General features: G+C 37.1%; 2 protein-coding genes across 2 annotated transcripts; both read right to left on the bottom strand.

The window, feature by feature from the left end:
* Window positions 1-429: 429 nt before the first annotated feature.
* On the bottom strand, window positions 430-11197 carry sart1 (spliceosome associated factor 1, recruiter of U4/U6.U5 tri-snRNP). Its single transcript, XM_046868511.1, has 20 exons — window positions 10671-11197; window positions 8075-8129; window positions 7927-7982; window positions 7719-7845; window positions 7537-7642; window positions 7372-7449; window positions 7144-7243; window positions 6913-7055; window positions 5415-5621; window positions 4992-5104; window positions 4760-4890; window positions 4553-4677; window positions 4256-4423; window positions 3104-3214; window positions 2866-2953; window positions 2685-2775; window positions 2431-2566; window positions 2256-2345; window positions 1977-2098; window positions 430-587 (listed from the first exon to the last, which is right to left on the bottom strand). The coding sequence occupies exons 1-20, from the start codon at window positions 10948-10950 to the stop codon at window positions 569-571; spliced, it is 2346 nt and encodes a 781-aa protein (XP_046724467.1). The 5' UTR covers window positions 10951-11197; the 3' UTR covers window positions 430-568.
* A 2971-nt stretch (window positions 11198-14168) lies between these two features.
* Window positions 14169-19982, bottom strand: si:dkey-175m17.6 (N-acetyllactosaminide beta-1,3-N-acetylglucosaminyltransferase 2). The gene is made up of 3 exons (XM_046868120.1): window positions 19919-19982; window positions 16378-16498; window positions 14169-15811 (listed from the first exon to the last, which is right to left on the bottom strand). Exon 3 carries the CDS (start codon window positions 15806-15808, stop codon window positions 14474-14476), a length of 1335 nt encoding a protein of 444 aa, XP_046724076.1. The 5' UTR covers window positions 15809-15811; window positions 16378-16498; window positions 19919-19982; the 3' UTR covers window positions 14169-14473.
* Window positions 19983-23508: the final 3526 nt, after the last annotated feature.

A 23508-nucleotide genomic window follows, 5' to 3' on the forward strand; every position in this document is an offset into this window, starting at 1 on the left:
CATATTCATTTGGGACTATTCTACCACAATTTCAATGCAAATATGACGAATTTAATGTAACAAAATACTGCCTGGCAACTACATGGCAACAGACATATACCTGTATGTGTTTCCCCCAGACAGGACATATTTAGAATAAAATCCCTTTAGAAGGCAAAGAACACTTGTAAGAGTACATGCGTTGTCCAGTCAGATTCCAACAACTTTAATTTATGGTCACTTCATCTGAGACGTGTGCACCACAAACGCACAAAAACAGTACATGAAGTCAAGTTTAAAGCAATAGATTTTAATGAAAGAAATTGAGACAATGAGACAAATTCAAAGCATGAAATTTAAACAAAAGACAATGTCTGTGTGCGTGCGTTTACGTATATATATATATATATATATATATATATATATATATATATATATATATATATATATATATATATATATATATATATATATATATATGTATACGCACGCACGCACGCACACCGTACTGCAGGACTATTTTATTTTCTAAAAGGAAAAGTGTTTTCACATGACCCACTGTAGAAGAATACGTTGATCAGAGATGCTTCTACTTGGTAATGGTATTCCTGTGGAAAGAAACATTTTAAAGTGTCAAATATAATAGAGATACAAAAAACGTGTATATTTTGTCTTCTTTTTGTAACAATGAAAAGATATAATCATAAAGTGAAGAACCTATAAACTAGACCATCTTGGATTTTGGTATTTGATGACGAACAAGAAAGAGAAAGAGTAAGAGAGAGAGAGAGTGAGAGAGAGAGAGATTATGCATGTCTTGCATATAAAGAGTACCTAAATAAGTACCTAACATAGCTGAAAGGCAAAAGCATTGCATACTTCTCTCTATTTCTAATCGTATATAAAAAATAGTTTGTCATATACTTTTTCACCCCAAAAAAAATTCATGCTGCAGGTTTGGTAATCAGACCAGAGAGAATTATTTTTTTTATTTATTTATTATAAAGTCTGTGGAAAGTTTTCTTATTCTGACACAAAATCTCTTACCCTGTAGCTAGACTCTCATCTGATCCACTTTCTACAGCTAAATCATTCACAGGAAAGCATGTGATTGGGCAAGCTGCACTTGAGGATCTGTTACACAAGCTGTGAAAACTGGAGACACTGAACTAGACCCCCCCCCAAACATTCTGCAACTGAGCCCTCGTTTGCCAATTGCTGTAAAGTGTAACAGGAGTCCCTCTGTCTGATCCCAACTTCTAATCAAGCTGGTATATGCGAATATGTATATGTGACAAAGACTGTGTATATATATATTTACTGGAAAGTGTGCCTGACATTGACCAGTGTATGTATTTATGCACCTACAGATGGTCACAGAGTTCCGCCAGTTCAACTTACGACTTATAGATCTTACGATGATGATAGCGATACACCAGTATTGTAAAAAAAAGATTTTAAATTTTCCGTACGGACAGCAGGGACACTGAAATGTGAGGGGTGTACTCACTTTTGTGAGATACTGTATATCAGGCATAACATTATGACTGGTGAAGTGAATAACACTGATTATTCTCTTCATCATGGCACCTGTTAGTGGGTGGAATATATTTATTAGGGACCAGGTGAACATTTTGCCCTCAAAGTTGACGTGTTAAAAGCAAGAAAAATGGGCAAGCGTGAGAATTTGAGAGGGTTTGCCGGCTAGACGACTGGGTCAGAGCATCTCCAAAACTACACGGTGTTCCTGGTTAGTATCTAATCAGAAGTGGTCCAAAGAAGGAACACTGGTAAACCGGTGACTGGGTCACGGGTGGCCGAAGCTCATTGATGCACATGAGGGGCGAAGGCTGGTCCGTGTGGTCAGAAGTAAATGCTGTTAATGCTCGACGGATCATAACTGTTTTGGTAGCAAAAGGGGGACCAACACAATATTAAGCAGGTGGTCATAATGTTATGCCTGATCAGTAACATCTCAACCCAGTGCAATTACTTACGCGTTCATACTCTTTCCGCTACCACTGAGTACAATGTAGGGAGTTTTCTGGGACTTCTGTTTCTCCTGTAGCAGGGCCACAGTACCAAGCGGAGTGTCACTACTGCTCATCTTCTTCAGCAACTGAAGGGTGAAACCAAGCCTTCAGTCAGTGTAATCACAGCATGAATAACACACAAACCCATCAAACCGGAATCCACTTTCTCTTCTGGCAAGATCTAGTTATAATACTAAACATAACAGATTTAAGTCTGCTTAGTAGGTGGCTAAAAGAACGTACCGCCTCCTCCTCCAGTTTTTTCATTCTTTTCTCGGTCTTCATCTTTCCAGACCCTTTGCCATGGAAACGATGAGATAGCTGTCTGAAAGCCTTAGTGGAGAAAGAACAATAGCGACATTATGGGTAATCGTGAGCCATTTGTTCTAGCAAATGCTCAATAAGTATATGCACAGACCTCTTTTGGGGTGAGCTTCCTCCCAGACTCGTCCACATATTCAATCTTAACATCTGGTCTGTAGCCGTCTTTCTCTTTGAAGTCCTGGGTGAAGCCCCTGTACTCCTCTCTCCTGCTGTATTTGTCATCAATGGCCCTGAACAGAGGATACGGAAGCAGTGAATTAAAACATCAATGCATCGACAAAAAACAAAAAAACAACAAAAAAAAAAAAACATGAAAGCAAGAATTATTAATTTTAACATTTCGCTCACATCTTATCTTCAATGCAGTAGTTGTCATTTGGCAGAGCTCCTTTAGGAGCACGTACTCGAGCCACCTTCTGCATTTGAGTTTCCAACAACCCTGTGAAAAACAGTCAATGAAGTCAAATCTAATTAAAATAAAAATCTTTTAACCAAGATCCTTAAATAAGTCATCAGGTTCAGCATTTACCTTTGTTCTTGCAGAGCAGCAAAGCAGCCGCGAGCCCCGAGTTAACGATGGGCTCTTCGTCCAGAATGGTGGTTGAAGCAGTTGCGAACTTTACAAAACAAAAAATGAAAATGCTAAACGTATCGGCTTTTCAGAAAACTCCCACTCAACAGCAACATGCGTAGGTTACATTTTGAATACAAACTTTTAAATATAAACATCTTAAAATTCTTCCTGAATGTATGTAGGAAAGACTCACATCTGGTTGTTTCTGCTCCTCGTCCAGATTGACGGTGCTCCAGCCCACGTTATCGTCCATGTCTGAATCGGAGCCTCCAGCTCCATCTCGCTCTGCTTCCTGCTCAAAATCCTGCCCGAATCGCACCATAGAAAAGCTGGTCAGGTTCAGAACCGCAGCGGTGGACAGTAACTAAGTAAATTTTATTTGTTACTGTACTAATGTTCTAGATTTTTCTGTACTTTACTAAAGTATTTCCTTTTGGGAAAACTTGCACTTTAACTTCACTACATTTCAAAGTCTTACGTTTTTAACTACATTTTGCAAAACCAGTCGTTCTTTTTTAATTATAAATTTAACTGGTCAAATGCTCAGTAATCCGCCAATCAGTGGAGAGTTTTAAACTTGTTTTAATTGCCACTTTGTGGTATCTACTCATCACCAACATACAGTTTAGCATTTTGAGAGGACTAAATGGACTCAAACATGCCACAACACCGTGGCCTTTACTGCATAATATTTGGGAAGTGGTTGAAAAGAAGGTTTTAAACTTATGATAATTTATTAGATATCAATCAGTGTTTGACTCATTATTACCATTCTATTAATAGATCAGTGTGCTGAGTAACAGAGTCTTTTCACATACACTGAGTTGATTAAGCAAAGAGTCTTGTAACATAAATAATGGGAACATTATAGCCAGAATAAATAGCAGTACTTTGGATAAGTACATTTGAAGGCAGATACTTTTGTACTTTTACACAAGTGAAAGTTTAATGGAAGCACATTTAATTTTACTGCAGTAATATTTCACCTACTGTATCTCAATTTTTTACACAAGTACATGGTTTGTGTACCTCGTCCACCACTGCAGAACAGATACAATGCACCCTAATAACAATTAAAGCTATTTCCGTGAAAATGAAGGTTCTCAGAATGCAGAAATGTCCAATAATTTGTAGTTGTCCAGGTGTCAATTTTTTATACATTAAAATAATTTGTGTTTGTATCCCAGAGATCTAAATAGCTGAATACAGGATTTTACACAAAAATACTTATTAGAAATGGTTCCTTCTACTACACAGATAAAACTACTTTTTCCACATGAATATGTGATTTTCAGCATCAGTATGCACTGTTAGGGCAAGTTAACAATTCAGATCTAGAAATTACCATGATGTCCTCCTGGTCCTCACGGTTTCCTGACAGGCCGTAGGTAGGAATGTCTCCCAGGGTGCGGCAGAACTCTGACGTGGCGTTAAAGACTATGTTGTTTTTCTTGTCTGGATCGTCTGCACCGTCTTCCTCGATTCTGTCCAGCACTTGCAGTTGTTCCATTACCTGGGATCGATTTACAGAAAAAAGGGGACTTCTTAGTATGCACAAGACCGAAGAAACCTCTGATTATTAAAATAGCATGTGTATTCAAATGAATACTCTGTAAGCATGTCATGAAAGGCAGATTGCGACCTTCTCCCCGGAGTCTTTCAGCAGCTGCTTCTGTCGAAGCTTCCTCTGTTTCTCTAATTGTTTTTGCAACTCCAGCTCAGCCTCGTCCTCTTCAATGACTTCAGGCTCCGGTGTGACAAAATCATCTACCAGAGTGATGCATACCATATTTTAACCCGAACAGACAGACAGAGTCATTTTTATTTATTTATAATGTTTGTTTCTCACCTTCATCGCTGATATCCATGTCCGCTGTCCGAATGTCATCTGACTGCAGCAGCGTGTCTGTTATACCATCCTTCAAAGAAGGATCCATCTGTTCGCCCTCTTCCACCTGCCTCTTGCCTCGGCCTCGTGACCTGAGCAACAGAAGAGGATGAAGCAGAAATCGTGTCAGACAGAATGCAAAGCAGTGGGATGCGAACACCTCTCACGAAGGATGAAAAGGTGGACGTCTAACCTGGAGCCGAAATCCACGCTGCGAGAGTCGTCTGCGAGGAGGTCTTCGGTCTTTAAGGGTTTCTCCCTTTTCCTGATTTTCTTGATGCGCCGTTTGGTTTTTTTAAAACCCACCTAAAAGAGAAGCGTGTGCATAGTGAAAATAAACCAGTTACACAATCAACACATAACTGCTGAAGTTCCTGGTGTGGTGTACAAAGGCTCCCCATAACAGAAAAACAAGAAGTTTAAAATAAATAAAAAATGTGAATAATAATAATGAAAAAAAAAGTGCTTAGTGCTGCAACTCTATTCAGCAACAATATAGAACCTGTGGCCCGTGGGCTTTTGTGACTTGTCGCCTCCTACATCATCACGGCATTAAAGAGCTTTTTAAAGAGGTTTTGTATGTCTGTGTGAGAGACAGGCTCACACGTTGACTCACCATCTCCTGCTCGGTGTAGTACTCCGAGGCCACAGCGAGAGCCGGCATGTGCAGAGACTGGGCCTGATTGCGCAGCGTCTCTCTGATGGCCTGCAGCTCGCGCTCACTATCCCCTGCAGTGAAGCCGCCAGAGCCTAGCCGGAAGCTCTTCTTCTTCTCGCCCTCGATCTCCTCGTCGTACTTTGACAGGACTGACTTCGGCTTAAACTGAACAGATGGTGGAAACAGAAAAAGCCTTTGAGAATGAAAAAGCTTTTCAAACTTGTATAGTTCTATTGTCAACTTTGAGCCGAATGATCAAATCAGGCATGTTTTTGACATTACGTTTTTAAGAATTTAATAGCAATAATTAAGGAACAAAGGTTTGTGGACACCTGAGCATAATTCGTAAGTGTTTTTTTTTTTTGGTGCCCATTTAGTCCCTATATAATATTCTTCACTCTTCTGGGAAGATGTTTCACTAGATTTTGGAGTGAGATTGTGGAGATTTGTGCTCATTCACCCATAAGAGGAAGCATGAGGAGGCCTGGGGTGCAGTCAGCATTCCAATTTATCCCAAAGGTAACTTCAAGTTTAAATTCACTGTTACATTTCAAAGTCAGATAACTTTTTACTCGTCTACATTTTGCAAAATCAGTCGTTGCTTTTTATTTATGAGTGGGTACAAACTTGTGGATAAAGACTAACTTGCCAGAACACCCATGGCCTTATTGCATGATAATTGCAATAGATATCAATCAGTGTTTGACTCATTAATATCATTCTATAAATAGATTGTTGTGCTGAGATTTACAGTCATTTCACATAAACTGAGTTGATTAAGCAAACGGTAAAAAAAAATAAAATAAAAAATATTTGTTTTTACTTAAGTTTTACTTTAAGTTTTTTACTTCAAGTACATGCTTCGTGTACTTCGTCCACCACTGGTCAGAACTCTGTAGCAGGCCACTTAAGATATTCCACTCCAACTCATGTAAACTAGATCTTCATGGTGCTGGATTTGGGCCCAGTTCGCATTGTCATTGGTTCAATTCAAATCATGAAGCTTTTATTGTCGTTTTAAACATATATAGCTGACGCAATACATGGTGAAATGAGACGACATTTCTCCAGAACCCTGGTGCTACATCATGCAACATAGAGCTATGTGACAGAACATATATGTTACCAGGCACGAGGGTTGAACCCAGGGAGCGCCGAGCATGAGACAAGCAGGTTGCCACAATAATCCAGTCCAAATAAAGGGAAAAGTGAATCGCATCCAGAAACATCCTATACAACTGCATGTAGTTTGGGGAAGAATTGCATATGGCTGGAAGTCAGGTATCCCAATACTTTTGTCCATACAGTCCATATATAGTACTTATATATATACTGCATTTGCCACAATTAAGGAGGAAATCTAGAGAATATAAGCGTTCAAGTGGATCATCTTTGGCACAATGGAAACAACAACGAAGGCTATGAAATGCTTTCCCTAGTTGTTCCTTGAGCTCACCATGACCATGTCGTCCACGCTCTCCTCCTCGTTGTAAGGTTTGTATTCAGGCTTCTTCTTTTTCAGCTCAACGTTCTTCTCCGCCTTCTCACGATCCACTATGTTCACATTCACCAGCACGTCCTCCTTCTCCTCGAGAACGCCTGGAATATGAGAATGTGTGCTTCAGCATATTTCTTCAATTTAAAAAAATTATAATACACAAATAATTAAGACCAAAATCACACTCACCTTTGTCTTGTAGAGTCAAAACCACCGTCTCGCCCTCTGTAAAAGAGCCCATCTTGTGCTGTACGGTGAGACCTTTAAGATCGCGTGAACTGTAAGAATCCTGAAAAGAACATCTTATAAGATCTAAGTGCAAACACAAATCCCATCGCAGGGTGCATTCTAGATGTGGAACTGAATTAAATGAAACATAATGATTGGAAATTATATGGTACAGTCATTTTTCAGAACCTTTTTGCTTTGTGCGAACTCTTGTTCCACCAGGTCGCTGACTCCGAACTCTTCATCCATCTCCTCCAGGAGCTTGGCCTGCCAATGAGAATTAATATCTATGACAACACACTGCATCACATTTAAAAAAAATAAAAAATAAAAAACGCAAGTCCACTGCTATACCCTTTTCTCAGCCATTTCCTTCTCCTTCGCAAGTTTGCGACTCTTCTCTACCCAGGCCGCTGTGTCGTCAAGCCATGGATCGTCTTCTGCAAGCGTCTTTACTTTGCTGAAACAGAAAAGACAAAGATCATAGGATCCTGAAGTGCTCAAATATAAAATCAAAGCAGCTCTGAGATTCATACCCGAGTTTCTGATTAAGCAGACGCTTCTCTTTAAGAGCGGCCAGCTTCTCTCTGATCTCACTCTGCTGTCTGATCTGCACAGGGTTGATCACTTCGGCCAGCAGAGGATCCTCCTTTGTACCAAGTTCTGAGTAAGTACAAAGTTTGGGTGAACAAAAGTCGTTATTAAAACTGAGATTTGTTTAATGTAGTTGTTTTTAGTAGTCACCTTTTTTGGCCTCATTCAGCTCGAGGGGCTTCAGACCCAGTTTGGCTCTCAGCTTACTGAAAAAAAGGGACAGTGAGAATAAGATGCCCGGAGCAAACAATACACATCAGTGTAAAAAAAAAAAAATTTATATATATATTTGACATACTTGGTCTCTTCGATGCTGAGTGAAGCATCACCAGCTGCCGATTTTGGTCCTGCATCTGCAAAGATGAATAAATGGATAAATATAAAGATGACAAACCGATTGTAAGGTTTTAATTAAAGAGAAAACCATCACCACAGCAGCAGCGGATTTAATCAATGAGCCATGTTTTTATAAAAAAAAGTTTTTACATTGATTAATTTCCTGATATTTAGAATGTATTTCTTTTTTTACAGCACAGAAGTTGCATTGGAAACCTGTTGCTTGTGTAATCCGCTGTATGTTTACATCACCACAAGTTTCGAAGAGCTTATAGATCTGTATAGCTATAGTCCGTGCAGGACAGACGCCGACACCTCTTATGCACGTTACATGAGTACTACCTACTAGGGGCGTAACGGTAAATGTATTCGTATGGAACCATTTCAGCACAAGGCTTTCTACCGAATGCAATCCTTTTTACCAGCGGAACATAGTTACAATCTGAATTCCCTCATGAACGTATTATGTTGGTTTAGACTCCGCCTCGCATTTTGAGTGACAAATACCAAAATACGAGTTGTAGTGGGTTGTAAAAAGCAGTTTGGCTCATGCGTGAAATCATGGCCACCTTCTGTCATCCCCAACGTTTTCATGACAGCCAGCACTATGGATTTCTTTGCGTATTGTGTACAGATTTAAGAATTTCACATAAAAGGAAAAAATCCTGACAATTCCGCATATCGAGGGAGTGAATGAATGAAGGATGGATGGAATTGTCATTTGCTAAAGTCTGCTGAAATTAGAAGAACTGTTAGATAGAACATATCTTAGAAAATTTTATATTAATTGCAACACACACACACACACACACACACACACACACCCACCCCAAATGGGCTCTAACAAAAGTAAACTATTTAATTACATTTCTCCATTTATTAGATTTGATTTAATCAATTCAATTTATGCAAATTTAATGGAGAACTCAATTTAATCAATATAATAAAGTGCATAGCATTCATTTTATTTATTCCATTTAATTTTTTATGTATTATATATTTTTTATAAAATATTAGTATTACTTTGTATTATTTAAACAAGCAGGTATTTTATTTCAAATTGTTAAAAAAATAAAAATAAAAATCACAAATGTTGATGATAATAAACTGCGTTTGACAAGCAATTTTATGATTTGCATTTCTTCCCCCCAACCGTACCAAAATTGAACCAAACCAAGACCCGAACGTGAATTTTTAGTAACGTTACACTCCTACCAACTACATACATGTGCATTCCCGAAACAGCCGATTTGCATTCAATGACGCCTGCAAAACTCTGGGAGATCAAAATGAACCATGAGTTCAAAGGCTGAAAAAACATTTAAATTTAGTTTAGAGCACTTTCAACAATAAACATTATTACAATGCAGCTTTAGGTAAGTTAATAGATTATAATTCAGAAATCGTCTGTTTTAGTTTATCCCTAATAAGTGGCCAGTGGTGACCGTGGCTTTGACCGTAACTTCACGGATATTACTTTACCTCATATTTATTTAAAAATCTCTCTCTTAACTAATGCCACACTGGGTCGCAAAATGCTGTTGACAGTAATCTAAATCCCTGTGCTATTAATATTTAGACTTTTTTTTAAGACTCCAAAGCACTTCAAGAAATCGAAAACAATGCTGTTTGCTAAATGCCATAATAATAATAATAATAATAATAATAATAATAATAATAAACAGTTTGAACCAAATAAATAAATAAAGCTCTCTTAATTAAACTCCAGAAATAAACATTTCAGTAATCCACAGAAATACTATTTGTAGACAGTGAAGTCAACATTAGTCACCTTCATTTGTGCAAATGTTGATTTTCAGGAACAACAACGTGCTCGTGTAAACGCCTGTAGCCTGAATGAACCTACTCATAAATAATAACATTTGATATGACACACTGGTCAGGCGTAACATTATGACCACCTGCCCAATATTGTGTCCGTTCCCCTTTTTGCTGCCAAAACAGTTCTGACTTGTTCGAAAATGAACAGAATGATCTTCTACAACAATTTGAGCTACAGGAGATTCGTCTGTTGGATTGGACCACACGGACCAGCCTTCGCTCCTCACGTGCGTCAATGAACCTCGCTGGTTGTTGCTGGTTCACCACTGTTCCTTCCTTGGAGCACTTTTGTTAGATACTGACCACTTATAGATGCTCTGACCCAGTCGTCTAGACATCACATTTCGGCCCTCGTCAAACTCACTCAAATCCTTACGCTTTCCTATTTTTCCTGCTTCAAACACATCAACTTTGAGGACAAGATATTTACTTGCTGCCTAATATATCCCACCTACTAACAGGTGCCATGATGAAGAGAGAATCAGTGTTATTCACTTTACTAATGTTATGCCTGATCAGGCTTAGAAAAATGTAATGAAAAAGCAATTCTTGCAAATGTATTTCTAAATAAGATCAATCTTTATTTGTCTCATAAGGCTCCAGGATATATTTATATAACTGGCTTGAAGGTTTATAAACGCTCAATCAATATCGTGAAAGTAAAGTGCGCATGCGCAAAACAACTTGGGCTCATTTTCCCCCAGAAACGGACTCACCTTCAGGCTCTTCATTACTGGGATCTACTTTCTCCTTCTTCACCCGCGGCTCTCCGGTGCTCTTCTCCCCCCTGCTCTTGCTCTCCTTCTCGGCCGCACGGCTGCTCCGGTCCCGAGAGCGGGATCTCTTTCTCTTCTCCTTGCCTTTCTCGCGCTCTTTGTCCTTCTCCCGGTCCTTGTGTCTGTGCTTTTTGTGCTCCCGATGGCGCTCTTCTGGGTCCCGGTCCTTGTCCTTATCCTTATCCTTATCCTTCTCTTTGTGTTTTTTAGACGATCCCATATCAGACTAGTTTCTCGCTGGTGCTGATGCTAACCGGATAAAGCTAACTAGCTTAACTAACCCAAAACGCTTCTTCACGGAAACGAACAGGAATTTAAAAACTACACCTAATGCGTATATTTATCATTAAATAACGAACACAAAGCAGTTTGTTTCCCCAGAAAAACGCACTCGTCCACACACACAAGCAAACAAATCACTCACTAGTCGTTGGATGAATGTTGCGTTTGACCTTTGTAACTGTTTCCAGGTCAAATCTACGTCACAGTGAATTTTAAATACCGCCCCTAGTGTCAACGAGCGGTATTGACGCCCTTTCCCCTCCTGCTCAGCTTTTTTATTTTTGTTAAATATTGTTTCCTGATTTTTTTGTGGTTTCAGGCTTGAGTTTTCTGATTTTTTTGTACCATCTTTTCTCAGATTTGTATTGTGTTTTCTGATTTGTGGTTTTCTGATTTGTTTTATTTAGTTTTCTGAAATTGTAATTGTTTTCTAACTTTTTGTTGTTGTTTTCTAATTTCTTTTCTTATTTCTTTACATTTTGTTTTCCTGAATTTCTTGTGTGCTTTCTAATTTTGTTTTGTGTTTTAGGATTTTTTTCATTCTGTTTTTTGAATTGTTATTTTGTTTACCATTTCTCAGTCACCGTATTTATCGCCTTAAACTTTACAAAAGCAAGAGCTGCTACCTGAACTACACATTGATTAAAACAATACTGTGCTTGTAGCCTACATCATTACTGTGATATAAATTTGGGAAAACAAAAACTTTTTCAATCTTGAGTCTGACGACTTTCTTTCACAATATTTCTACATTTATGGCACTTGGCAGACACACATATTCAGAGCTACTTACAATGATTTTATTCACTAAGGGTTAGGGGCCTACCTTAAGGGCACAGCAGTGTGAGCTTGGTGGGATTTGAACTTACCACCATCCAATAAGAAGTTTATTGTCTTAACCATTAATTTTCATTTTTAAAAGCAAAGGATTCTTCAGCACCAGTGTAATATCCCTGGATATCCCTGGATGCACCTTTGATGTATTATACTAATACACCATGTTTCCATGTAGCCTTATTTCTTGGTTTTTTAATCAACAAAACGAACTCCAATGTTACCTATTGTGATCAAGCCGACTTAATAATTAGTCTTGTTTCTCAAGAAATCAAGAAAGTTTTATCCAATTTCGAAAATATCAATCAAAAGCATGCTACATTTCTATGAGGTTGTTAGTCACCAATGTCCCTTTTTTTATAATTTTTATTATCATATTATTATTTTTTTAAATAATTTTAACACTTACTGTAGACATACTTTGCTAAATGTCATTGGCTGACAAAAACTGGCTTAACATTACAGGTAAAAAATACAGTGTTGGAACAGCAACCCCAGACATAAACCCCACTGGAACTAGCATAATTCAGCACAAAATGTCTGAGGTGTTGGAACTAACTTACCACTACCTAAAATGTACACAATATTCAATCAAGTTTACTGTTACCCACAACTCATCACCCTAATAGATGTAGCTTGCCAATATCTAAAACATGAAAGTGTCAGTTTAAACCTACTGTTACTGTGAACATATACTTACCAAATAACTAGCTCAACAATTCTCCAGTCCTATACCTTGGTAAACTTGTATGGCATTTGGACCAACACCCAATATGTGAATACATTTTACAGCTTAAAATCCTCTCAGAAATTCTGTCAAGTTGGCGGTAAAGTGGAACAAATGAAGAACAGTGGGTGAATACAACATTATATTTAATAATCTAATTTAATTCAATTATGCTTCATCATTAATTCGGTTTTATTTTTTGAACTATGCATGTAGACTTTAGGATTTAGGAATGTGTTTGGGTTTTGGAAATCTTGCCTAAAGCTAAATACAAATGATTTTTAATGCAGGACTCTTTACTCAATTAAAAAACAAAGTTTGTTGGGAATGGAAGCAGTCAATAATCATTATTTATTTCAAGGCAGCAATACACCACATCCATTCCAGGACAACTAACCAGTGTTTCTAGTCAAATAAAACAAATAATTAAAACAATAAAACCAACCAGTGAAGAAATAAAACTTTATTTTAAGATGCTCTGTAAAGACTAAATCTAAGTCTTATAGAACATCACTGAACACAAACAGCACAACACAGATCTAAAGTTATCTATGTTATAAAATTAATTATTTAAAAAAGCAGTCTAATAGAAAAATATATATTTGACATAATTTATGAGCAGTTTATGATACCAGAAAAATGCGAATCCTTTTTACTCCAGAAAAGAAAAAACAATATGGCAAAACCCAAAGTTTAAACATCTTGGCAATGAAAAATATAATTTTAAACTGATGTTGTATGGTTTAGAGACAGTGGCATTGAGGAAAAGACAGGAGGTGGAGCTGGAGGTGAAGAGCTGAAGATGTTGAGATGTTGGGAGTGATGAGGATGGACAGGATTAAAAATGAGTTTATTAGAGAGACAGCGCATGTAGGACGTTTTGGAGACAAGGTGAGGGAGGCGAGATTGAGATGGTTTGGACATGTGCAGAGGAGGGACATGGTGTATATCAGTAGGAGGATGTTGAGGATGGAGCTGCCAGGAAGGAGGAAAAGAGCAAGAGCAAAGGGGAGGTTTATGGATGTGGTGAGGGAAGACACGCAGGTAGTTGGGTTGAAAGAGGCAGATGTAGAGGACAGAGTAGTATATAGACGGATAATCCACTGTGGCGACTCCTAATGGGAGAAGCAAGAAGAAGAAGAAGGGGGTTTGTTTTTGTCTGTTTTAGACCTCTTGCAAAATCAGAGTCCGATTTTTTGTTTAGATTAAAAGTTTTGATTAATTGGATTTGTACCAAATAATTAAAACAAAGAACATTAGACCTTTTAGACTGCATGTAGCCCATAACAAAAGATAGTATTGAGTTTATATTGTAACATGGTGACATTGCCGTTTCAGGATTTCTGTTTCATTACTGCACTGTTTTTGTTTAACAACGGAAATATAACAATGTGCGAAATCAATAGAATTTTATAATATGTGAAAAAATGAAAACAATGGCTATAAAATGTAAACTTATCTTCACATGGAATATACAAAAGATGTTTTGCAATGATGTGACAAACCATACATATTTTTATCACAATGAAAGTTTTGTGTATTAATGCACACAAAAAAAAATCACAACAGACAAATTGATAACCATAGATAAAAACCTTAAATTACAATAAACTAAAAAAGAACATAACATATTTGGTACATCACTTTGCAATGAACAAAAGTGGTTGATTCTGTTATGACATATTACTCATGCATAATGACTTCAGTAACCAGCATTAATAATCAAACCAAACAGACCACAGAGTGAACTATTTATTATGCAAATAATTACACCAATGATATGAAAATACCTGATGGTAACTATTCAAATCTAGCTTGTTTTTTTTAATATAAGCTTTTGAGTTGTAGTATGTAATATGCAAATCAGAGAAAATCGTTTCATTCCCCTCCTGTCTCTGTACTAGCACTCTTTTATAAGAGCTTTTAGGTCTCTCCACAGTGTAAGCATCTCTCTGGGACTACGCTTATGCACCAGTAGTACTTTGCGGTATGCACACGGCTTTTCTCTACTCGCCTCAGGTAGATCGAAGGTCAAAAACCCGGGATTATGACTCGGTGAAACACCCAGTCTCTGGAGACACATCCCCATGTACACATCATCAATGGGGAACAAATTGACCCGGTTTGAGACTGCTCGCAGCCTCATGGCCAGTGTGAAAGAGTAGACGACTCCTCCTCCACCTGCGTATGTTGGGTACACACCTTTATAAAAACTCTCAGGGATGTAATATTTCGCCGTGGGCTGGCGACTCGGCCATGCATTTGGTATCACGTCTCCTACAAGAAAATCGTCCTTTACTTTCTTGTTTGTCCCTTCTAGAGGAGCATGATGTTTCTTTAGGAAGTCTAACAGAGCACCGGTCCTGACAAAAACATCATCATCTCCTTTGAAGATGTAATGGGCTTGTGGACAGTGCACCGAGAGCCAGTCCCAGAAAAGCACGTCCTTCAGGGTGAGGTTAAAGAACGTGTCTCTAAAATCCCACTGCAGGATGTCCTTATGAAGTGTGCTCTCTAGCTGTAAAAGTGCCTCAAGGTCCGGATGAGGACCTGTTGTTAAGTCCTGCCTTCCTAACAGGAAGACAGTGCGCACCTGCCACCGTTCCCCCCCTGCCTCCTCCTCTGCCCATCCAGTCTTCCCCCATGTCTCCCTTATGGCCTGCCTGTTCTCAAAGTTTCCCACCTGGGACTTGATTGCCATAAATAGTATAAGGGTCCCTGGCTCTGTATCTTGTCCATTGCACATATCAGGCTGGTTCTTCAGGAGGGTGTAATTCCGACAATGCATGGACAAGACAAAATCCTTCATCTGCTCAGGCATAGTGTTAAAATCAGGCAGCTGAGATGCCCAGAGATGATCAGGTTTACATGGAGAAAAGCTATCGATTCCATGCATCCTGGTACTTTCAGTGCCTGGACCCCTGCCTGCTGTGGTGTTACCTCTCAATATGGGATTGTTTTCTCTGTCCTTCAGGTGCTGAAGGCGGTTCCACAAAGCCCCTTCTACCAAACGCAGGTTCCAGAAAGCATTCATTGGATGCGATGCAAGAGCTCCCGAGTTCGACCATGTGCCGGGGGCTATGAAATGAAGAGGCAGAGGCAGAGGCTTAGGCTCGGGTGTGTAGGACATGGCGACAAATATGGTCACCATAATATACACCAAGAGATGACTCATCATCAAAAACGGAAGAAGACAAAGGCACAAGGCCCTTCCACTACACCTGCACCGTGCCATGGACTGGAAACACAAGAGAAAAGGGAATGTGAGAACTTCAGAAAGGAAGATAAAAGGTAGACAAGTGGACATATTTATATATGTGAGTGCATTACATTTACAACAAAAGGTTTACAGATAAGTTTAAATGCATGTCTTTCATGAAAATCTTTGTTTGTACCAAAGTAAGAACCATTATAAGAAAATCTCCTGGGGATTTAGTCTCTATGCTGTTGCCCCAGGGGGCTCATTAGCTGTGCTTGACTGAACATAGATTGGAACACCTTGCAACCCATGATATTTACATCATGCACCTCATGAGCGCATTTATCTTTGTTTACACATTCTTATTTGCATTTCCTTTAAAAGAGTAAAAGTAAAAACATGACACTTAGTTTCCTCAGAACAGGTGTGGATATTTGATTTTAAACCAGCCCTCCTACATCTCTCATTTCCATTCATGTGTTAATATTAAGACATTAATATCACTCAAAACTTTTGGCAGATACACAATAAGAAAACATACCCAGTTTTATCAGCATCACATAACATCTGTGTGGCACCAAAGTTTCTTTCAAGTGTCTCATTACCTCCAAACTGTGCGGTCCAATCACCTCGATTTATTCAGGAAAAATATCTCTTGTCTTGGCATATCCACAGACAGCCTTCTTCCACAATGTACCCGTTTCAAAATCGCTCCCATGTCGACTCCTGTGTTTTAATGAGAACATAATACAACAGAACCAGATATGCATTAGTATTAGGTCTCATGTCACAGATCCTTTTTCTGCATGCAGCTCAACCAAACAAAAGAACAAATATGTCTCCTAAAACTGGGAGCAGGTGAAAAGCTGTGTCAAGTCAATAAATGTTTCCTGGCAATGGACTTGGATTCTGTGTTGTACTCTCGTCCCCTTAGCAGGTTTCCTCCCACATGGAAGGCGTGTACAGGATGTGAATCAATCTAGAGACTAATTTATAAATAATTTTCTAGCACTAATTCGAACACATTATATATATATATATATATATATATATATATATATATATATATATATATATATATATATATATATATGCATACAGTTCAATAAGATATTGTAAAAAAAATGCAATTACCCCTTTGGTATAAAGCAAATAATAAATATTTACATTATATTGCCAGTGCTAAAATGTAGGGTTTTAAAGGCACACGTATTTGTACCGAACCGTTTCGGTAGACACACGTGTACCGAATGCAATTCTTTTTACGTGCTGAACATAGTTAAAATCTGAGTTCCCTCATGAACATATTATATGGCGGACTGCAAGTTTGTTTAATCTCCGCCTTGCACTTTGAGCGCAGTGTCACTGTGGCTACTCACTTCATAACGGAAACACGATTTGGGTTTGCACATGCCATTTCCTGTCATTGACAACGTTTTTAAAACAGTCTAGCAATATAGATTTTTTACAAGCTGCAGGAATTTAAGAAAATCCTGAAAATTCTGCATATCAAGTGAGTGAATGAATGAAGGATGGAAGGAATAAAGACATTGTTAAAGTCTGCTGAGTAGTAGAATAGTTGAGTAGATCATACCGTTAGAAAATTACATATTAAATGTAAAACTGACACACAAACACACACACACATTTATATACACATCTGTCATACCCAAATAGGAGTAGAAATATCTGACATTTTGTACAAAGTAGTTAACAAGGCCAATATCACACGATTATTTCTATTTAAATATGGACCAGAAATAAATTAGAACCTGGATTGTTTAATATTAAAGACATTAAACATTCACATTTCTTGTTTTAAATATATTAGTATTCTAACCTTCCTAATTTTTAATTGTCAATGAAAAAAATCAGAAATTAAATGGAGTCTCAGACTTTTGGACATCTGTATGTACATATCATTATGATGTATTACATTGTAGGAAGAACTAGTCAAAGTGTATACTTATAATGATGAACTAATAGCCACAGCATTGTAAAATAACGCACACTGCTTCGCTTTGAGTAATTATGCAAAGATCATCGTTTTAATTTAAATGAGGCGGTAAATGGAAAGTTATCGCTTATCAGTCTACTAACTATTTATTTACCACTTTTTATTAAAAAAAAAAAAGAAAGATGAAAATTCCTTTCGTTGACAAGCAAAACAAGTCTGATTGAGTGCGTTTTTGCACAAACACTTTAAAAGATACAGTGCACTTTGCAAACAAAATGAAGTTGGAGAACTTTTGCTAGCAATGTGCGTTTTGTGTTTGTCTTGTTATTTTCTGTTTAGATATCATGGCACACCTTGTGCTCAACTATGTCACTTGCTGCAGGCATTTTTATTAAAAGAAACATTTTATTTCACCCTTGAAAGCATTTTGTTAATTAAAAAAGGGTGTATCTTTTATGTTTCATCACCTACATCTTATATACTTATAGTAAATTATTTTCATAGCAGACCATTACAATTATAACAGCTGAGTAGTTTATACACTGTGGATTGCGCTTTAAAATAATTTAAAAGATCATTAAAAAAATACACAAACGTGCTAATCTCATTACTTTTATAAATATAAAAATACACCCTATTCAATTTTAATGTTTAATTCTTTTGAATTGACATTATTTTTTCAATATTAGTAGCTTTCTCACTGCATTACTGAAACAAGATGTAGTGGCTTGAAAGAGCAAATCTGACTTGGGTAAATTCAGCCTTGCCAATATATTAACATCAATACAAAATCAAGTGTATAAATATAAATTGTTCAGATTGACGAAGTGTTACCTTAAAGAAATTTAATCATATGCACATAGAGGTTTAGATTGATCTATCTATCTATCTATCTATCTATCTATCTATCTATCTATCTATCTATCTATCTATCTATCTATCTATCTATCTATCTTATCTTATCTTATCTTATCTTATCTTATCTTATCTATATTGGACTATCAATCATAATCCAACATCCAAAAGACTTATTCTCTTGTCCCAGTTTTTGATGCCCCTTTCAGGCACTTTACCATTCTAGCAAAACTCTGTCATTTGAACACTGAAGTGGCCTCGTGACTACGTGCTCAGAACATCCACCAGCTCCCACGTCCTGGCGCTGAGTCATTTTCACCAAAACGATTGAATGTCATCATTACCACCAATGTGGGCGTTGGGGTTCCCGTAAAAACAGCTGATCCTGAGCTTTGTTCTGTAACAGTAGGTGGCCTGTAATGCTAAAACCATGCTGGAGCTGGAGTAGAACTCTAGCATAGAGCGTATTGATTTAAGGCCCTCTGGGCATTAACTACAGCACACAGAAATCACATATTAAAACGAACACTTATGTAACCACAGTGACTTCATTTGGCCAGGAAAAACTGCTGATCTGACAAACATTATTGAACAGGCTATTCATGTCTGTTCTGTTCACTTTGGTAGTTGTAAAATTGTATGGCAAATATTAGTTTATTGAAATGTTATACATTTATCTAAGGTATTACAGTAAATAAAAAATAGGTGTTACTTAGTAACTGCTTTATATATATATATATATATATATATATATATATATATATATATATATATACATATATACATATATACATATATACAGTACAGTCCAAAAGTTTGGACACACCTTCTCATTCAAAGAGTTTTCTTTATTTTCATGACTATGAAAATTGTAGAGTCACACTGAAGGCATCAAAACTATGAATTAAAACGTGGAATTATATACATAACAAAAAGTGTTAAACAACTGAAAATATGTCATATTGTAGGTTCTTCAAAGTAGCCACCTTTTGCTTAGATTACTGCTTTGCACACTCTTGGCATTCTCTTGATGCCTACTTTGAAGAACCTCTGTATAATATATATACAGTACAGACCAAAAGTTTGGACACACAAGGTGTGTCCAAACTTTGGTCTGTACTGTATATATATATATATATATTACTAGTACATATAATAGTTCTTGAAAAAAGCACCACACACACACAAACATTTAGAATAGCCAATCAACCTACTGGGAAAGGGATACCAAAGGACCAATGATAAAAACATGACATAATATCAGTTACTGCACTCAACACCTGTAGCCTTACTTAATTCTATTTTTAAAATAAATAAATCATTTTACTCCTTACCTTTAGCATTCTAGATACAAATTAGTGTCTCTAATCCATTCCTCTCTCATCCCGCCAACGTCTGTGCACAACACATCAGTAGAATGGCTTCTGGAACTTTTGATTTGCATTTTATTTGCATTTTGCTCACCATTGAGTCAAAAACGTCCATTTGAATTCATCAAAGTAGAAAAGAACAATCAGCGTATCATACCAATTTGTCTTTTGTGTCCTACAATTTAAATCTTTTCCGCTGCAACAAATTTGCACAAAAGCATCATGAATGTCTTCTTATACTGTCTATGAAATTGCACATGCTTATGGAATACGGCCATATGGGTGCGATGGTGTCCACATACATTTGGCCATATTTTATAGAACACGGAGGACAAATTGGTATGATAGCTATTGACATATTGTACTTGTGAGAATATAATTAACTAAAGAAATGGATTTTAGCAAACTAATTAAATTTTCCAGACATTTCTAAATTCATCTCAGTGGTGGACAATTGTGTGGTAATTTCACAGTGCTTTTTCTTAAAAGGATCAAGTCCTCACAAGTGATAATCAATGTTTTAAAGACTGAGTATCATTGTTACATTAGAACAAGATCAATCTCTTAGTCAAAGTAGGTTTTTTTGTAGGTTAAAAAAGAACAATGTTCTTAGAAATTCACATTGATTAAATCAACAAAGACCAAATCAATACGCCACAACTTCACAAATGTATGTGGTTCTATCCCAAACTATATCTGCTGCAACAAAGAACTAGAATGTCTTTTTAAACTGTCAATGTTAATGCACATGGTTTAGGAATAGGGACATGTGGGTGTGACCTTAGTGCCCACATCTATTTGGCCATATATTGTAGGACACGGAGGACAAATCGCTATGATCGCTATTGTCATATAATGTTCGTTTGGCAATAATGTGCATAATTTCATTAACATTTACTTTTTAAATATTTGATTACATTAACAACTGTTTGGACATTACTTGCATACTTTTAATGACTGAGTAGAAATTTGACATCATCTACAGTTTTCCATTATTTAGGGTTAGCTTGAATAAAGTCTAGCGAGATTAATTTCTACATTTATATGTTCCTAGATCTAATGTGGGTAAAAGTATAGGTAGGTTTCTTTGCCTTTTTCTATGCTATCTGATGTTTTGCATACGGCAATAAAATTTTTTATATTTATTGTAGTAAAATCTTCGAATTTTGTAGTCAATAGTCAATAGAATTTTTGTAGTCATAATGTAGTCAATAATCAATCATCCTACCTGGCACGTTTCCTCACCAAAAACTACTCTAAGAAATAATTCCAGACACAATATAATGATTTACTGTAAAAAAAAAATGTATTTCAGCAAACCATTTTACTTTTCCAGAGATCTTCCAATACATCATAAAGGTGGGCAATAATGTGGTAATATACACTGCTCGTTCTTAAGGAGGTCAATCATCCACAAAGTCTTTACAAGTCATAATCAGTTTTCCAGGACTGAGAATCACTGTTACTTTAGAACAAGATCAGTCTCTTAGTCACAGTAGGATTTTTTTGTAGGTAAAAAAAAAAGAAGAAAATTCTTTCTAGAAATTCACAAATCAACAAAGACCAAATGAATAAGCCACACCATCCTCCACCAACTGCACACTACATAGTGTCACTGGTGGAAATGGACAGGCCATTGTTTAAAAAAAAACAAAAAACACACCATGCATTCAGAATTATTCCAGTCGTTCATAAGTACTTGTATACACCTCTATCAAAAATCTGTAAAGATTCAACATAAAACGTTATATGAAAACAGAACATGGTCTCATGAGAATCGTTAGTTAGCAGTTTAGCAGAAGATTTACATGTAAAGTATAAAGATAGAGCAATGAAGTACAACACTCTTGTCAGGTCAAGTGGACTTACATTACTTCATTAAAGGAGGCAGGGAAGGTAAGATACCAATAACAGAACAGCACTTAACGCAACATAATGCAATCCATCCGCCAGGGTGCCTTCTGCCCTCAGAGAATTGGCAGTTTAACATTAGGAAAAAAATACTTAGTACAATATTGGGAAAAAAAATGCACAACACAAATAAATATAAACTCACAGAAATAGACACTAAGTAAATTATCTACATGAATTTACATTTGGTTGTTCATTTTAGGTGCAAAAAAAACAACAAATAATAAAAAATACAAATGGTTTCTAGGTGAACATTGCTCTAAAAAAGATTCTCACAATATGTATCTTATTTTTTGCTGTAATGTTTGGAAGAGCAAAACTCTGTGGTGTAGGCAAATGCACATTTATAATAAGGTTTTGAATCTTTCGATCATTTTCAGTAATGGTGGATCTGGCAACCATCACCAGGAATAGTGGGAAAGTCTGTAGAGGAATACACTCCAAATGGGACGTGAGTCCATCACCAGGCATCATACACACACTGATGCAGGGGCAAATTAGAAGTAGTACATATCCCTGGAATTGGGAGTAAACTGGAGGATCCAAAGGAAAGCCATTCAAACAAAGGAAAATGTGAGAGAAACGGTAAGTTCAGGAGCCAACCTGAGACCTTGGAACGTCATACATAATAACCTGTATATTTTGTGCCACCAAGTTTGAATATTGTTAACAATTATTTAACACACAGGCCTATGTTTGGCATTTCAGAAAGGAGACAATTTCTTCTCACAGACATAATGGAAATTTGCACAATTTCAAGATATCGCCGTGTTAATCACAAATGTCTCTCCAATGTTAGGTGCTACATTGTTACTATATCCTGGCCTTAGTATCTAGAATGTACAAATGGGAGACTATTATAATCCTAAGGTCACTATATAGTATTCTAGCATATATGTACTGTATATACCAAAGCATGGAGGAACCACTTGCAATTGTACATGAATGTAAAAATACAAACAATAAGCGAAGTGAGAATTACTTTCTATACAATAATACAAGTGCTAAAAGGAAATGTCAAGAAATAATATCAGTACAAATGAACTGTTATCCAAAGTACAAATATTCAAGTTTAAATGCGTTGTTTGTATCAGCAGCATCCGTGTCTATACTGAGATTGGTCTGATCTCACAGAGCACTTTTAATTCACTCAAACGCATTCGGTAAGTGTCGCGAATTTCCTCTGGGAACAGGAATCCTGCACGGCCGCACCAAATGAAGAAGCATTAATTCATTAAACCGAAGCGCTTTCATTTCAGTAGGCTTGTGAGAATTATACATTTTGAGGCATACTGTACATATACATACAAACACACACACACACACACACACACACGGCACATACACATTGTTTTTTTTGTTTTTGTTTTTTTTGCTCGTATATCAAGTGGCTCCAAGTCCTGGCCCAGCTGATTTGCACTGGAATGCAAAGTGGAAAATGTCTGGGGAGAGTGGTTTAGTCGAGACACAGCAGTGCAGGGTGAAAGCACATTGCTTCAGCCGGGCAGATAAAAGCTCAAAGACAGCAGACAAAATCACTCCCACCTACACCCCCCCAACCCATGTGCGCCAAGACGGATGAAGGGAGATTTCAAGGACTAAGGCTGAAAACTAGACAATATTCAGGAAGAAGAAAGCTTATC

Source organism: Silurus meridionalis, chromosome 15 (assembly GCF_014805685.1).
Source record: "Silurus meridionalis isolate SWU-2019-XX chromosome 15, ASM1480568v1, whole genome shotgun sequence".
Lineage (NCBI taxonomy): Eukaryota > Metazoa > Chordata > Actinopteri > Siluriformes > Siluridae > Silurus > Silurus meridionalis.